We start from the raw sequence: 19,090 nt of genomic DNA, 5'->3' as shown, positions 1-19,090 counted from the left end.
GAGAAACTTTGACACCACAGCCAGGCTTTTACGCATTCATCCCCTAACAGAGATAAGCAGCTTCCTCCCAGAAATGCATGACTGCCTCTGTTAGCTGCTTGACTACCAGAGAATGGAATAGGAAACTCTGAGGAGTTCAGGTTTTTCCCTGTATCAAACATCAAACGGTAGGAGAAAAAAATAAAAATCAAGCCTTTTTCATTCCTAAATCTATCAGTCCAGTCTTTTCTCTGGATCTGAAAAACTTCCACGATAACCTCATTGTCAGTACCACCTCTAGACTCTCCAATCCCTTTGCCCTGAAGCCCCCAAACTCCAGAATATGGATAAGCAGTGTGGAAGGTCCCCTATTCAAGGATGATACTCTGGTCTATTCTGAACACATCACAGCTACTGCTGTTTAGAGAATCTGAGGTTGTCAGAGAGAAGGAATTCCAGTTCAACAGTATCATCAGTGGTCTCTACTGGTACATTACTCTTTTCCACAGGGGGTGAGTAATTCTGTACTTCATGTCTTGAAGCTAATATCCTTGAAGTCCCATTGCAAGAACATGCCTCTAGTTGTCTGATGCTGTCTGAGCAAATATGGTTTGGATGGTAAATGCCTGGACAGGAATTGGGTTGGCAATGACTAGGGACGTAGTATTTAGTTGCTACTGGACTTGATTCTATTTGATTATGAAAAGGATTATTAGCCATGCAACAGGTCTGGAGACAGTTATTATTTTTGAATCCATGATGAAGGCCTAATTTAGCAATAAGGGGCTTCCCAACATTAACCTCCTTTCTTTCATCCATTGTATCTTCTATTCCTGGATACTCATAGTGCAAGCAAACAGTGAAGATCAAGTGTTCCTGCAAGAGAGGAAGGGAGGGGGGGAGAAAAAAAAAGTTAGCTTTCCTCCTCAAATAAACAATATAGGAAACACTTACAGAGGCACAGCCTACTAGAGGAGGCTAACCTTTTCAGGAGCTAAAGACATGTATTAGGCAAGACTTGTTTACTGAGGACCTCTTTTGGTTAATACTTGCTCACCTGATAGACTTTATTTCTGGAAGCACTTGTATTACACCAGCTACCAAAAGCACTGAAGAAGAGATACCACGTGATACCAAGCACAGATGTTCATGACACAAAAGATACAGAGATAAACTTAACAGTGCCAGAGTATGTTGAAGTGAGAACGTTTACAAAAACCATGCCCAAGAGTACAGGTTGGAATGGAAGGAGATGATATGTAACATTTTCATCTCCTAACTAACGACTTTGTAAGATGCAGGTCTGCTTCAGGTCACATTCTTCTTGTACTGCAGGGTGCTGGAACATTCCCACAGTGTGCAATACATGATCCTCACAAAAATAATCATCTTGTCAAAGTTCAGTACAGGCCTAGAAAATAAAGTGACTTACACTACGGTATCAGGATTGCATTTGCACTGATTCCTTGGCTTTTATTTTTCAGCTAAGAAACTGAAGTCACTAAATTGTGCTAGTAGCCATTTTTTCCCTCCAAAGAACATGTTACTCATTATGCAGACAATACACAGCTACCTCAACAGAACTGCAAAGCAACATGATTAATCTAAATTATCTAAACAAACTTGTGAGGAATAATATATATTAACCCTTAGTTTTTGCAGTGAACTTAGCCTGGTGTAGAGGCAGTGTTTGGGAAGGTCCTTTGATACTAAATAGCTTCCAGTTTCCTCAGGAGTTCCTTTATTGGCCTCTTTAGGATCCACGTCCAGGTCCTGTTGCAAGAAAGAAATGAGAACTTAATTGAAGGTACAGAATTCGTAGATCATAAAATAGTTAGCAGTATTTCTTTTTTATAAAGTCAGCATTTTCTTCTTCTTAAAAGAAGAGAAAATGCCAATCTTGGATTACTTGCAAAAGCTGCTGAAACCACTGCTAGTCACAGGCAGATGGGGTTACATTTGAGCAGGTTACCCTCTTTTGCTGATGGTTCCTGTCAAATTTGCTATGCTTGCTTCAGGGTTGCTTTTTTTTTAACCTAACTTCTACTATGAAGTACAGTAGTACTATAACACTAATGCTGTGGGCTAAAAATACATGTATTTATTATGCACATTAACTGAAATATTTTATCATAAAGCATCAGTAATGTCCTGTTTGTTCTATCTAAAAAGGTTTTCTGCCCCATGTCCTCTTTCATAGACATCAAAAAAGACAGCTTTTTGCCCCAAGGAGCTTTCTGTTTTACTCTTATCCTTCACCTTACTGTGATCAGCTGAGTAACATCAATGGAACTGGACAGGATCACCTAGGTGTAAAAGAACCATAAAACTAAAGCCTAAGCAACCTTGTCCTGCAAGGTAGATGTGTCCTCAGCTCACATAGGAGCTATTGACATTTAACTTCTTTAATTAAATATAACAAATACTTGATATTAGACAATGAAAAACAAAGGAAACTTTGAAAAAAGATAACCCCAGGGTAATTTTAATGTATTTTTATATATATTAAAAATATGCATTTAAAAAAAAAAAGTAAACGTGTGTACAGACACACACGTAAGCACCTCATGTCAACAGTTTAGACCCTTTTTATTACAAAAGATGCAGTTCAATGTGGATAGACCAGACAATTTTCAGCTTCAGTGGAGGGAGATCACCAAGACAACAATAGGAAGCACTTACAAGTGCGAAGTCTGTAACGTAGGCTCTGCAAACTACTATTTCAGGTGGCTTCTTTACTATTCGTGTGTAGATTATCATGACATTGGAAAACTCGGCTGCGAACCCCAACTGAATCTGAACACCACATTTGAATTCAAGATACCTACTTTCTGGAAGCTCTGCAAATAAATAACACATCATTACATTCTAAATAAAACTTAGCATATGTATTTTCTTTTTTAAATTTTGTTTTAAATTCAGAAGTTTTAAAAGGTATAGACCTCTTCTTCTGCCCTCCCTCTACCTATCACATATTTAGACTGAAGCAAACCAGGTTAGAAGCTAACCAGGCAGCAACATTATTTGCTAGTATCACTAGCAAACTGGCAGACACTGCCAGAGAGAGCTGACTCCACTTCTGCTTCGCAGGTTTCTTTCCAATCTCTGTGCAACTAGCAAGGCAACATTTACTGTAAATAGGATATAGCTTGCTGACCCAACAAATTGTTTACATATCTATAATCAAACCGGTAAGGTTAACATGGTCTATATCCAATATATGTGACACAGCTGTAGCATTATCAGAACCTTTGAATTTCATAGAAAACAGGTTTCAGGTACATTTTTTTTCCTTTCGCAGCCTATGCACACATTCACAAAGCCTAGCCCACAGCGTTTTTCTTCTTTATATTGTGGTTCTTTCTCAATCCATAGGAATGTATCTGAAAGTGCTCAAGGGTCAATAACATCATTCTGTGTCTGTATGCTTTGTATTGATTTTTCTACTCCCACTGAAAGTGGATTATTTAACATTATCATAGACATACCTTTATATAAATATAAAGGTTATTCTCTTCCCAAATTCCAAACACATTCTCTTCAATGCATAGCTTAAAACAAATAAACTAAGTTATGGCTTTATAGTTTTTGTTTTGCATTTCAATCATTTAACAAACAAGAATTAAGGGCTTGATTCCACAAATAAAAATCTACATCTGTGAAAGAGTCTGCCTACATGACTAGTTGTCTTAAAAATGCCACCCTTGACCTACTGCCCAATCTATCAAAATTTTAAAATGTACTCCAACACATTTAGGTGAAAAGGTAAAAAGGTCTTAAACCCCACTGCCCTTCTTAAAAGAAGTCTAGAAAGCCTGAACTGATCTCACCCTTATTCTAGTTTTCTTAGTTGTATACATTGAAAACTCCTTTTCATCATGCACTTTTACCATACAGTTCACCTGGCTATTTTAGGTGATGACTTTAGCATGAGATTAACGACATCTTAAAAGTGTCATTGTTAGACACAAACAGACTATTGGGAGATTATCTCAGAAGGTAGACATCATGTAAGTCCCCTCTACAGTGTTTGAGTGGTCTTAAATATACTTACTTACTCAGGATGAATTCCACCTGTTCATTACAATCTCATGTAGAGGTAAACCCCAACACAAAAATTTCCAAGATCTGAACATACTAATGAAAATTCAGATACGAACTTGAATTTCTTCCATTTCCATTCAATATCACAACCCACAGACTAGAGATTATTAAGGAAGTACATCTTCTTATTTTTCCCATCATGCCAGTAGGATCATCTAAAAGTAGATTGTACTATACCATGAGCTTTGGCCCACTGCAGGTTCCGTGCCAGAGACTCTGCAGAAGATACGGTTTGTTGAATGGGATCAGTTAATGCCCTTTTCTCAGACAAACTGCTGCGGATTTCCAAAGCTTGCTTGCCTTTGGTAAGGTGACACTTGCCCATATCTAAAAAATAAGATGCACATAGTTTTCCTTCAAAATCAATACTGCTGAAATTCTAACTAAATTAAGTACATCACTGTAATGTTGTGTGGTTGCTATGGTTATGCCAGTGTCAGCACATCCATAAAAACTTGCAGTTTTAGAAGTATACATTGCTCAGCTATTCATTCACTTAAGGCTAAAACAGCATGCCAGATGCCTGCAGAGAATCCTGAGGGTTTTGCATGTCTCCTAGTCAACATGCTCTCACATTTCTTCTCAAGACCAGTTCAAGCAATATCACAGCTCTGATTCAGTAAGGCCCTAATTAAAGTGACTAATTTCAAGAATGTGAATAATACCATTGGAGGGGATTTCTAAAGAATTGGAGGTAAGTGGAATATTTTAGGAGTCGATAAAGGGGCCAATACTGTTTAACATCATCACTAATGACCTGGATGACAGGACAGAGTGCAACCTCAGCAAGTCTGCAGATGATTAAAAACTGAGAGGAGCAGCTGATACACCAGACGATTGTGCTGCCATTCAGAGGGACCTGGACAGGCTGGGCAGAGAAGAATCTCATGAAGTTCAACAATGGGAAATACTGAGTCCTGCAGCTGGGCAGGAATAACCCCATGCAGCAGTACAGAAAGGGGACCGACTCACTGGAAAGCAGCTCTGCAGAGAAGGACCTTGGGACCTGGTGGACACCCAGCTGACCATGAGCCAGCTATGCATTCTTCTAGTAAAGGCATCCAACAGGAATAGTGTTGCCAGCAGGACAAGGGAGGTGATCCTTCCTCTCTTGTCAGCACTGGTGAGGCCACATCTGGAGTCTGTGTCCACTGCTGGGCTCACCAGTACAAAAATGACATGTACATACTAGAGAGAATGCAATGAAGAGTCACAGAGATGAGGGGCCTGGAACATCTTTCTTATAATGAGGTGCTGAGAGAGGTGAGACTGTTTAGACTGGAGAGAACATGGCTCAGGGGACTTCTTATCACTATGTATAAATACTTGATGAGGGAAAGTAAAATAGTGCCAGACTCTTCTCAGTCAAGACCAGTGACAGTACAAGTGGAAGGAGATGCAAACTGACATAGAGAAAATTCCACTTAACCATAAGAAACAACTTCTTACTCTAAGGGTGATCAAACACTGGGACAGGCTGTGCAGGGAGATTGTGGAGTCTCCATCCTTCAAGACATTCAAAACCCACATGGACAAGGTCCTGAGCAACCGGCTCTAGTTTACTCTGCTTTAAGCAGCAGCGTTGGACTTGACAATCTCCACAGGTCCTTTCCAACTTTAACCAGTTTGTGATTCAAACTTACTCCAATTTATTAGGGTCTCCCTATATTTGTTCAATTACATTTAAAAGTGACATTTTCAGATAGTTTTGCTGCATGTAGAAGGTCAAAAAAATCCTAGAAAATTTCCATTTATGAGTTCATTAAAAAAAAAAAAAAGAAACAATGAAGGCTATTTACATGGAATACTTTTAACATGAACACTCCTTTGGAACATTTTCCAGTGTCATCAGTGTACCAATGTACTCATTAGCACCCAATGTCTGGTACTACTGACAACAATGGTTGTCACGTTACCTGACAAATCAATCTTTCTCTCCACTCTAAGTTCAAGAATGAGATAAGTAATAGGTCACATGTCAGAACATCTACAGCATGTGACATTACCTGGCAGTACAGACGAAGCAGTAAGAGTCAGTCGTATTTCACCGGACATTTGGGGAAGCGCAAGGAAAATGCGTGCCGGCGGAATTGTGACATGTTCTTATGGGGAAGCCATGAAGATGGGGGGAATAGGAGAGAGAAATCTTAGAGAATATTAACCCACTTAAGAACACCCAAAAGCAATGACAAAAAGGATGAGGGGAGGGAGAGGGTGAGAATATTTTTGGATATTTGTTCATTATAAAATTTGTAAACTTCTTACGCAAGTTGAAAGACTGATTGGTCTATGACCATTGCAGAACGCAAGTGGGTGTCTGTTCTACTACTACTCCTGCTTTAAACAGGCTGACAATGGGAAAATGAGGGATAAAAACTAAAGACGTAGTATATATGTATACTACAGACATAGTATTGATGCTAGGATGAGTGAATTGCAGGGCTGTCTTTTCATAAAACAGTAACAGTCAGAATGTCCCAGAAGGCAAGAAAGATGACAGAAAGGGAAGATATTGGGGCCTGCTTCAAAACAAAGAGTTTCAGGAATTTGGGCCTAAACACAGCTATAGCTAGCTCTGGTTTCTACCACTGCAAATGAGAGGACAGCAAGTTATCAAATTCTTCCTTTGTATTTAGGTAATGGCAAAATTGAGTAGTACTGTAAGCAAATAAGAAGTACAAATCTTAATGCAAAGAGCACTCTTGTCTGACTGCCCCGGCAAAAGAACAACATCGCCCTGTGCGGGGCAGGGGCGAATCTACTTCTGCCCTAGGTTTTAGAATAATCATTTTAGTTTTACCATCTGCAGATCCTATTTCTTCAGGATCTGTCTTCTGAGATCTTCTGAAATTTTATTTAACTTTTCACAGAAACTTCGTGGAAAGTTTAACAGATAAGACTGAAAATACAGAATGGTAAGCTTGTTTTATGGGATCTAGTCAAGCAGCACACCAACTATAAGCAAAAAGACAGAGAATATATATGAGAATATATACCAAGCAAACAAGTGGTAACCAAGAACCATCACATTTCAATTTACACCCTGGGGCTATGCTGGATTCCCAGTACCATCAGTTTGACATAAATTCCATGCTTATATTTCAGCTAGTCAACCAATGATCTCTTCCCTTTCCTCAGTAGTGCACTGACAGAAGCTCTGTCGGTTTGACAGCAGAACTTTACTGTGCATTTAGGATTCTCTTGGATTTTTTTCTGCTTTTTGGATCCCTGTCAAAAGACAGACTGGCCAAAATTCTGAGACCTGCAGTTGCACCAAGAACACTGGAAACCACAGCAGAACTTGGCTGATTACATACATTACCTACAAATAACAGAATCTTATACCGACAGCTAATGGCTGTATCTATTCTTCTATGTTTTGAGTAAATGTTTGCACAGAAACAACACATTTTCCCTCAACAGTTTTCACTTTAGCACTTCTCCCATCGATTATAAAAGATAATTACTGAACCAGGCATATTAGAACAGTGGATTGCCCTTTATAGTGCACTTACACCCTCTGATAGAGAGCAAATCAATTATCATCACTATAGGACTCTTTGAGGTAGATATATCGACTCAGTTAATTGTTTAAATGAACATGGAAATGACTGGACTACCACTAGCAGCTGACACCACAAGATAGAAGAGTAATTTTTGTGGATGGACAATTCAAAGCTCCATGCAGAAAGACACTCAGAACAAGTAAGGATCGCTATTAAAGAAGCTCACATCCCTTTATAATATCATGATCCTTGTTAATGTGCTGCCCAGTAGCACCTGCTTCTTGATAAAAGTTGCTATTTTAACAAAACGCAGCAAGAAAGAGCTTAAAGTAGTGTAACACATTCACCATGAAAAGAATGACATTTAAGCAAAGAAGTTTTTAGTAATGCAGGTTGAGAAGACTGTTAGTGCAGCAAGCTAGAGTTCACCTTCTGCAACCTCATCAAGCAGTACAGTAATCTTCTTGTCTTCCAACAAACGGTCCTTCAAGAACTTCATGAAGATTCCATTGGCCAACCCTGACTGCTGAATTTCAAAAGCTTCTGCTCCTTGGCACCTACGAGATCACCAATATCAGAAAAGGAAAGAACACTAAAACATCTGTATGATTAAGGTCAACATGAAGACAAAAGGAGTAAAGTTATGTTGGGAATGGGGGAAAGAAACCCTACAATTTGAAAACCAGGTTGTGTCTATGGCCAACCTGCTCTTCATGTTCATTTGCAAGCAACTCATCCTGGGAAGATTTCACTTTCAATGAGGCCACAGACCAGAGCTGATGTCAAACTGTTTATATGAGGAGCTTAAATTTCTCATAGAAGACTTCATTAAAGCTCTTGACTACTTCTATTCAACAGCTTTTGCACTTGACTTGAAAACTGACAAGAGAGGTGTTATTTAGCTTTCTGCTTAAGCAACCTCTTCAAATAGTTTCAACTGCAGTTGTAACTTTATTCTTTACACCTAGAACAGGAAACACAGGGGCCAGTCTATATGCTACTCCTTCAATAATTTATTGATTTATATTTTTAACACTTTTTTTTTCTAGAAATTTAACTTGCATTAACAGAGGAGACATGTGACCAAAGAGGGTACAGCACGTATGTTATAGTTCATCAACTGCTCCACAGTACTTGACCTTCTGTACAAGCTCCCACTGCAGTAAGTACTATTACTAAGTACACAGAACATAACTCCTCTTTCCCCAGCAGCACAAAGAAACAGAACATTATGGGTCTGAGGGTAAAATTTGCTTTTTTCTTCTCTGCATTTTTTTCATCTCTAATAAATAATACTTAGATGAGTAGAGCACTCCTACAAGTAACCATGTGATAAAGATCATGAACACTGTCCAGTAGTTTCTAGTTTGCTGAATGCAGTTCTCTCACTGGTGTTACCCTATATCTGAATGGGAAAGTTAAATACTGGGAATCATTATGTATGCATTTCCACAGCCAGTTAGACTGTGGAATGATTCAAAGAACAAAGTAAAAAAAGACAGGATGAGGACACAGATATGGATATAAGTTACTGGTCCTTTAACATCACAGTTAGTATTTTTCTGTAAAAGATTAGCTATACAATCTCAGTGGTCATTTATGGCTTCAAAACCTCTGTGGCATAGCAGGAGAAAAACTTCCTTACGTTGCATATCCAAAAACAATGTTGGCTGTAACCTTCAGAGCATCTAAGATAAGAATTGTGTCATCATATTCATTTCTGCAATAAATGGAAACACAAAAAAGTAAAATAATAATTTGAGAACTAATAATAGTAACAAACTCTACAGTTGTTCAACATACCGAAACAGCATAGTTTAGAAAGGGTAATTTTTTTCTCTCCTACAATTCTGTAATGAATCCTGACTGCTAAAAGATAAAAATCAGCATCATCAACACTCTTCATGAAGACAATCTAAAGACACAGTCAGACATCATGCATTACCCAGATGAGGGCATACTATATTAACCAATATAAGGTCTGGCTACAATCTCTTAAAAAATGATTTCTGATAAATAGCCATTTTAGGTTATAACAAAAACTATATTAATTTATTTTATTTATTTATTTTCAAAACACAGTGTCTGCATAGTTAACATGAGGCTTATGTAGCTGTATTTTCTGTTTGGACAGCAGATTGTGAAGCTGAATTGGATCATTGGCATTTCATTAGCAGTGATGTTTAGAGGCTCTACAAACACTAAAGCACTAGCAATTTTCTATTACAAAACATTCCTTAGAGACCAGTTTTCAGAAGTGCTGACTCAAGAGCTGATTTCAAGTGCAAGTTTCATCAAGCATAGTAGTCTCTTAACACGGAATGAAAATAGTACTTTGTTTAGAAAAATCTGATAAACCAGTTGATTTTTAAGCTCTAAATAAAGATACAACATCCCCAGCATAAAAGCAGTCCACGAAATCCAGGCCTCTGAAGAGTTCTAAAATAAGCACTTCACTTGAGCCCTTCTGTCAAATTAATATGCCTTTGATCATATGGATTCTCCTTCCCCCTGTAATGATGCAGATGGTTAATGATGCAAGGGGAAAGGGTCATTTTTCTTCTTTAAGATGCTTAATTTCACTTTTACCTAGTAAGAGTGATGCTTTATAACTTTTAAACAACAACAAAAAAGAAGAAATAAATGTCATTCAAATCAAGAAGCAAGCATCTACCCATGGAAACAGAAAGTCTAATCACCAGCTTCACATTTCCATCCAAGGCCAAAGGCAAATTAATTCTATGAATGAATCCTATTGACTTTAAAAGCATTCAGGTGCAGGCTGTCAATTCTCAGAACCATGAACTTTCAAGTACAGTGAATTCTCAGCCTAGACTAAAGATTTCTCCTCAGTGTGAAGTCCAGCCTTCTCTCAAGATCCCTTGCTATTCTCTCAAAATGGCTGTTCAGTTTTATTTGTTCATTTTGAGAATAGGCTCAGTTTTAATCTGTTGCTGCAGTGAATAAACTGAACTTCACAGTTGGCTCCCAAAACTACAGTCATTATACACTGTCCCTCTTATCGTGAAGCAAAAACGTCCCTCAAACATCTAATGTCGGTTCTCACTATTCATGAATTATGAAATTATACCTTTTCCGACACATATCCAGTAGGAATACATTAAGTCCTGTCTCTTTTTCCTGCATTAGTTTGAGGATGTTCTGCACACACAGACAGTTTGCAGATCGGTAGGGATTTGGAGCATCAACAGGAACCATGAAACTGTTTCCGTAGTTCTCGTAGCCGTGGCCAGCATAGTATAACAAACCTGAGAGTTCAAAATATGTGTGACTGAAAACACAGTTCAAGAGTACATTGGAACATTTCTATAAATTTTAGCATAATCAAAAACTTCATGCACTATGTCCACACTATATGTCTGTGAGAGATTAAGATCATTCAAGCTACTCCAAGCAGGTTTTTTTAATATCAATATGCCTTTGTTAATACAGGAAGGAAGGGGAGGCGGGGGGGGGAACCACATTAACATCGACTTCACAATACACAGACACAACAAATTTAAAAAAAATAATTCACTCATGCAATAGAATCAATTAGATAATTGCATCAAACACACAAAGCTAAATACTCTTTAAAATGCTTTAAGTAGAGGTATGACCTCTAACAGAAATAATCAGTTATATATGATATATAAGTCACAGATATGAACAAGGAAATGTGCCAACTGTAAAACATCATCTTCACCTCTGCAATTAGGCAAAGCAAAAGCTTTGAGTTGCAGCGAATCAGTGCAGATTTTATAGATAGAAAAAAATAATGCTGAATGGTTTGGATGGATTTTTTTTTTAAATGAGAGATGCTGTCATCTTTAAAATTATTCTTTAATTTTTTTTTTACTTACCATTAATCATTAGTAATTCTTAAAAGTACTTCAACTAGAAAAAAAAACAGAGAAAAACCTTGCTTGCACTATGACAGCATTTTGCAAGTTTTTAATTTTGCTGTTTTCTCCATAGAGTCAGTTTCTGCCTTTGTTTTTGTCTTTTTTATAGGGAGGGATAAGAAATATTTTTACATCTAGGAAAAAAAAAGAAATTATTCCATGATCATGTTTGGTAGGACTCCAAAGCACATTCCCATTACCAGACTACCAACAACTCATTTTTAGCTGATTGCATCTACATCTCTTTACAGGTACAGACTCATGACTCTTGTGAGTCTACTAAACAAACAAATTCTTTGCCTGCTTACCTAGACACAAAAGATTATCCTACATTCACCTCCCTCATGTGTCAATACACAACAGTCTACAATATTTTAAGATTTAAAATCTTCAATAAAACATGCAATAGTTTTGTATAAAGAAAACGTATTGTCGGGGGATGCAACGAGTCTACAGAATTCCTGACAGTTCGAGAACAGCACGACCTTGAGCAGCTTGTAGTATATCCTTGAAGAGTCTGGAAAGATCCAAGAAGACCGGTACAAAAACAAGATAGTGATAAGAAGAACCACCCTAACGAACTCACCAATCATGAATTGTTAGTTACTAACCAAACCAATCATATACTAACACATACTCTAAAGAAGGGTATAAAAAGCTGTGTTAGAACAATAAAGTAGCCATTTTGCATGATCTATTACTTGTCGTGTCCGTCTCTACTGCGACAACGTATCATACAATTAAAAAAAGCTCTTCTTAACCCTGAAAAAGGGAACTGCAACAGAGGGCTTAGACTTTACTTATACGAATAAAAACATCATATCAATTTGCAGTAAGATTTAATGATCTTAGCATTAATAACCTCTACTGCCTTACAATGAAGTTACCAGAAACTTGTATGATTAAATGGAATTTTCCTATTGTCTGTTCCCAGTGCTGGTTTTGATTATCTATGGCAAGTTCCATCTTCTAAACAGAACTTTTATTTATCTATACAAAGCAGTCTAAGGGTCAGATCTTCAATTAGTATATAGTGCTGCAACCAAATAAAAGTCAACAGAGACAGGAAAATTTATGCTAACTGGAGATACGGTCTTCTTACATCATTATTCTTACTAAAAATAGCTGTGAAATTTATGTCACAAAACTTGAATATTCAGAAAAAACAAAATAAGCTTTACCCTGACATACTAAAATGATCTACATTTAAATCAGCTTGTGTAGGCAGGTATGCTAGATGTTTTTACCTTTTCATTATAGATAGCTACAACAAATGAAAATATTTCTCTTACACAGCCCTGCACTTTTTGTAAAGGAATACCAAGATATAACTATAGCCCTTCAAATTAAGCCTTCAGTTCTCTTTTACTTGTAAGCTTTCAAGTCATTAACAACTATGCCAAGACCTTGCAAACTGCGCCATTCAATCAACAGTGCTCTATTTCTTTTTATGGGAAACATGCATAGACAAGATAAGCAGCCAGCAAGTGCATACAAGGTAAACTCCAGGATGCAATGTTTCACTTAAACAAAGAGCCTAATGGTTATTCATCTGCCAGAATCTTGGAAAATGGCAACAGCTTTATTTAATTAAAAGTTAGATTTCTAAAGGGCACAGAATTTAAAGTATATGATTAAAAACCTAAAAAAATAAGGGTACTATTGGGCTATTTATAAGAGTCCAATGGTTACCTGAGACAGGGCAGTGTAAAGAGAGCTAAAAATGAAGTTAAGCACCATGTGCATGACTCCATGTCAGATCCTAAGTTAAAAGGAAACTCTTAAATGTGATTTCCACAGAGTTTGGATCTGGACCTAAATCAATGTTATATTTGAGACTATATATATCCAAGTGTATGTTAGATAAGTAATTGGACTGACTGAAGGAAACAAGTCTCTAATGTAAAGCGTGATTTACCAGAGTATTTCCTCAATGAATAGAAATATATCAGAAATAACAACTACATTTCTTTTATCCTTGGCAGATGACTGTGCTATGCTTATTTGATGAGTACCTGCAACAGTTAATATGTTGAGCTCAAGATCAGAAATAAATCTGCATACCCAGAGTAAGCAGAGTAAATATTATTTGGAGGGCCTCATTAGACACTTTGACACAATTTTAAGTAGGCTCAAGTTCCTCATAGACGTCAGCATTGAAGTGATATCTGCCTCTCTCTTGCCTTCTCTCTCTCTTCTTTTTAAAAAAGAAAGCAGCCTAACTATATTTAGCCTTAAAACATATGTGTTTATGCTTTTACCCTTTGTGGAATACAATATTAATTGCACCCTACATTTAGAACAATATAAAATAAGACAGAGAAGACAAATCATCATCACTTTGTTTACTACTCCTGCTCTTAAGGAATAGTATCTGAAATGCCACTTTCCTGGCAGTAAAAAAGAATTACACAAGGTTGTATTAGGCATCATGAATATGTGTAACAAGGACTAAACAGAAGTAGCCACTATGCCTCTTATATTTGGAGCTATGCCCACTAAAAATGCAATAAATTATTATCTATTTGTGCACTGACAGCATCTTTTATATGCTTTAAGCCATTAATAGTGACTATCCAGAAAGAACAAAGTGACCTTTCAAACTGAAGTAGTTATTGCCAAACACTACTGAAAGAATGCTCTACTTACCTTTCAGAAATATCAACTTGCTGGGAAAATGCAACTGCAAAAACATGCCTTATAAGAGCTTTCATACAGTGCTGGTGAGAAACTCATTAAACCATTTTAGTACTTTATGTTCTAAATTCATGCCAACAATTATAGGAAAAAATTGAGAAGGTGCAAGAATCTAAAAGCTCACTCAAATGTATAAGCACATCTATTTCCCAGGGAACAAAAAAAGAAAACTGCTATCAGAAAGAGTACTAAACTTTACTGCCATAATTAGTCTTCATGTCATGCAAGTTTTGGCTCTGACATAAATGCCCAAATGTCAGATCAGCCAGTTCTGCCCAGACAGAGCATCAGGTAACACACCATTAAAAAAAGCCATACTAAGAAATAATCTGACCTTGTGTTCCAAAAAAGAATCAAATAATGTTTTCTCAGGTGGGTATTACTATAGGAATTCTGCAATTTAAATAGGACAACTGGCAGAACTTTTTGCTCTCCGTTCTAAATAATTTCTGGAATTGTTTATCCAACCTTAGCTTTTAGAAAAATGACAAAAATAGTGGCAGTCAGCAGCAAACTCCTCAAAGCCCACAGAACTTTTCTTACGCTCCAAGCCAGGTCAGTCTAGGCCTTTTCTACACAGAACATGAAGGTCTTTGCTCTGTGCATCAATTCCACCATGCCCTCCCCCAGCTAGCACAGCCACCAGTTCTATCTTGTGTTTATTCCCTCAAAATCAAGTTTATGCAAGACAAGGAATCCCAACATACGAGTCATTATCTAAGAATCAATGCATATCAGTAGTGGCAATGCATACCAGACCTGACTGGTTAGTCATTATCCCAGCAGAAGGCACCTCCTGTGCAGTATATGGAGGAGAGCTTAAAATTATTACTAATATTCTATTACAGGTATCTTATAAATAGATGTGTGACTCAAATAACAAAAACAGAGGAAAAAAAAAAGAGAAATGTGTTAAACACACATCTTTTGGTATGCATACTCTGGCTTAATTTGTCCTTCTATATCTTAAACCAATACTGATGAGATACTGCAGTACAATCATTAGAGCAATGCTACAATTTAGAGGTGAGAGCCTTCCATTTTTGTGGGATGTTATTTTTAAGTCTGAAGAGTTTAAGAAAAAAAAAAAAAGGGCTGCTGCCTGCTTAAGCAGCATAACCACTATTAAGCCTTCCATCTAATGTGCAAATACACACAGAAAGAATAAATTTTATGCTCTATATTCAGACCTTCCACAGAGCTGTGAAACAATAGTCGTACCTAAGTTCTGCCCAAACAGGAATCTTAGTATTCAATTCAGTGAAAAATCCTTTATCACTGACACCTGCAGCAAGTCAGAACCTGAAGTTCATAGCTCACCAATTTCTCAGTTAATGCCTTTCCTTATGCAAGGTATATTCTGCAAAGGATAATGTGAATTCTTCTCCATTTTATTTTACTTCCTTAAAGTGCATACACTTAAGAGAACTACATTTTCATTTTACATAAACAAACTTCCTTCCGATTCGCTTTTTGAAGTGGAAATGTAGGTTTGCACAACTCTCACTCCCTGTCAAGGACATTATGAAAAAATCTGTGCTTGCCAGATCAGTATCACAATAACTGAAAGGAACCAGCAATTCAAAATAAGAATTTCTACTTAACCTGAAAACTTGGCAAAAAAGAAGAGGGTAAAAAAGATCCCACTCTCCCCGCCTCCACCCCAACACACCTGGTATCAGAGCACAGCTCACTGTCAAGGCAAAGAAAAGCACACTTCTTCCTCTGTTCTTTACAGAGCTGGCAAGCGAGGACTAAGAGAGCAGAGCAGCCCCTCCCAAAGAGCACCAGAAGGACGGAAATCCAGATGGAAAGAGCATTCTGCAGACATCCAGTAGAAAAGACACAATGAACAGAAGGGTCCCACCAGCAAGCTGAGAACATATTCCATGCTGTACTTAGGGCTGTTCCCCACCTCCCCAACAGAAATGCAACCTAGCAGTCTAAGCATGCCAAGGGATTGGCCAGCCCTAAACAAATCATTAAATTGCAGGCATGGGGAAGGGAGGAGGACAACAGAACAGAAGTTTATGAAGAGGGTATGCAAGAGGTCTCCTAAAGGCAGCAAGGACTGCTGTCCAAGACTACACGTAGTCTTGTATACACAGTTTTCAACTACACTGCTACTAGCTTGTTTCCGTAATACACTAATACAGGTGACACAACAGGCTATTCTTGCTCTTCCTTAAAAGACTACTACAAACTAGTACTAATGACTTAGTACAAATGTGCATCTTCTGCACAGCATGTTGTCAAATATGCTACACAGATCCAGCAGCTTTTAGCAAACACATGAGTACTATCAAACAAAAAAGTGCACTGCAGTTTTAGGTGTGGTAAAAGAAAAAAGTTCAAATATTTTATCTGTTCTAAAAATAAACAAACAGTAACATTTTAACCAAAGTCAAAGGATATGCTGGTGGGTGTTCTTAACTTACTTTTCCCATTCTGCATACATGCTATTTACCATGAAGTTTGTTTTGCTATCGCATGTAGTGAGCTGGCAGAGGTAAATACCAGATGTTTGTGTACTTGATACATCACAAAATTGACCTACTTCAGAGGGGGATATCACACATTCTTACCATATACTCCTTTGTCCAGGAGAAGTAAAAATTCATCCACTGCATTTCGCATCTCGGATTCAGTAAGATCCAGCAAAGAAACAACTTTGAAATCCAGCTGTCTTAGCAAATTGGTCAATTCATAGACATCGACCATCGGAGCCTTGAGCTGGGGGTGATTCCAGTAGCTCATATTTCCTATTAACAGAGCTACCTTGTCTGTTGCTGCAAAGAAAAAGGAAAAAAAACCCATCATCACATTTATATATTCCATGGGTTCAATACCTTTAATTTCTTCCAAAGTGAAAACAGTATACAATCTCACTTCAGGCATAATATTTTATGTGATTTTAAAAGTCATCCTACATCAATAATACAGCTCAACCCTCTTCTCATCCAAAAAAAACATTTCAGCATGGTTTGACAGTCAACATATCTGAACTGTGATGCATCTCAGACTGGATAATCTGTCAAGAAATGAGTCACTCAGGCTATCTCCCATTTCTTTCATTTCTCTGAAAGCATAGACAATTACTGAATTCCCCCATGCAAGAAGAAATTTAATAAACATGAAAGTCTTACGGCAGGTTGCCAAAGCTACAGGCAGTATACTTTCCCCGAAACATCAAAATTTTTTATGCTTATCAAAAAGCAAATGAAAAACCACCACACACAAAAGACCACTTTCAAATCTCCATCTCGCATGTCCCATCTCTCTAAAACACGGTACATTTAGGTGGAAACTTTGACAGGTCAGCAGTAAAAGTCTTTTTTTCTGTTTGTTAAGGTTTCTTTTTACTGTTGCTCTGGTTAAAAACAATTATACAGCAATATGATAAATTTACAAAATGCGGAGGGAAGTCTACTGATATTCTCATAGTTTGAGATATGTTTGTTTTGATTTTAACAAAGTCTGAAGTAATTCTGTCATAAGTAAACAAAGCAGCAATGAAAGGGTAAAAAAAAGTCACATTAACAGAAATGCTTTAGAGACCACTAGCCTAATTTTTATCAAAAATTTGCACAGTTAAGTTACAGAAAGGCACTTATTCAAATCAAGGCATTTCCTCCCTGGTTTGTTACTTCTCCTCTCCAACAGGAACTATTGTCCCACAGCTCTGGTGGCAAATGAGATCACATGAATGCCCCAAACCTGCTTCAGAGTCAGTAACCCCACACAGCTAGATCCAGAAGAGAATCTCTGTCTGTAGCCTCAATGTCTTACATTCCAGCCTTCTTCAAACAAGATGTTTTCAACATTTTTGCAGCTGGAAAACCTCCAGGCTCTTGAACAGTGTGAACTATTTTAAACAGCACCAACTGAGTGACAGTGGCATACTGTCATTGAAAAACACTTTTAAAAGTACAAGCTTTGTAATTAATTTAGAAAATATGAATCAAGACTGGGGAGCAGATACACTCCCTCTCACACTGATGAACCTGAAAGAGTGGTGAAATTTTGACAGAGGCCAGCAGGCTTTCCACCTGGTTTAGCATCAACAAGACAACATGCATGACCACAGTCAAGTCTACCATGCAAATTTAAGAATGTGATTAAAAAACCCCAGCAACTGTTCTTCATAACACACATATGCTATCCATCTATCTTTATAAGCTTCAGCTCAGGATCAAAGCATCCACCCACTGTGCATAGGAAGAGCTGAGCTTGCAGGGACAGCATACCCTTAGCAGACAGACTACCATTCCTTTTTATCACACCATCCTAATAGCACTATCTCCAACTGTCAAAGTATTCAAAGTAATGGAGTAACACACTGGCTAAAGTCATGGCCAGAGAAATTTGAAACAGTAAACTGAAACAGATGAGAAGTTGTAGACGCTCCACCGGGTCACTAAAAATACTGGTGCCCTCACCACAGTTTACTACTGAAAGGGCATGCAAGCATTATAAAGGACTATAAAAATACACAGAAGTCTCCCTCCCTGCCCCTATTTATATGCACTACAGTTATTTCACTAGCAGTGGCAGAAGCAGCAATATTCAGAAGCAGCAAAATCTATCCCCTAGATAGGAAATATCTATGTTCATTATAGCTACAAACCTACTTACCAACAGGTCTGTCATTTGATTGTTCCTGTAGGTCTGCTTGAAATAGATTAAAAGAGCAGATCATCAGTAATTACAGTCATAGCCGGCCATGTCAGAAAATGAACTGCATGTTCCATACAGCCATAGGCTATTGGTACTACTTTGCCTAATACATTACTAGTTTAAGACAAAAAAGTGCTCTTTTTTTTGTTGTTTTGATGGGGTTTTGGGGTGTTGTTTTGCTGTTGTTGTTTACCTGATTTCCTTCACCCTCTTCCAGCAAAC

At 37.6% G+C, this 19,090-nt stretch overlaps 1 protein-coding gene across 1 annotated transcript in view; it reads right to left on the bottom strand.

Moving 5' to 3' along the window:
* Window positions 1–390: 390 nt before the first annotated feature.
* The window catches only part of MALT1 (MALT1 paracaspase), a 37,359-nt gene continuing 18,659 nt past the window's right edge, over window positions 391–19,090 (bottom strand). The window contains exons 9-17 of the mRNA XM_010583090.1: window positions 18,827–18,859; window positions 16,777–16,980; window positions 10,681–10,858; window positions 9,235–9,309; window positions 8,019–8,146; window positions 4,261–4,410; window positions 2,662–2,819; window positions 1,627–1,752; window positions 391–855 (exon numbers count right to left, since the gene is read on the bottom strand). Of these exons, the coding sequence (XP_010581392.1) occupies window positions 391–855; window positions 1,627–1,752; window positions 2,662–2,819; window positions 4,261–4,410; window positions 8,019–8,146; window positions 9,235–9,309; window positions 10,681–10,858; window positions 16,777–16,980; window positions 18,827–18,859 (1,517 nt within the window). The remainder of the gene's footprint in view (window positions 856–1,626; window positions 1,753–2,661; window positions 2,820–4,260; window positions 4,411–8,018; window positions 8,147–9,234; window positions 9,310–10,680; window positions 10,859–16,776; window positions 16,981–18,826; window positions 18,860–19,090) is intronic.

The sequence above is a fragment of the Haliaeetus leucocephalus genome, unplaced genomic scaffold, assembly GCF_000737465.1.
Source record: "Haliaeetus leucocephalus isolate CR32 unplaced genomic scaffold, Haliaeetus_leucocephalus-4.0 Scaffold866, whole genome shotgun sequence".
In the NCBI taxonomy this organism is placed as follows: Eukaryota; Metazoa; Chordata; class Aves; order Accipitriformes; family Accipitridae; genus Haliaeetus; species Haliaeetus leucocephalus.
This window is presented reverse-complemented; position numbering and strand designations above follow the sequence as displayed.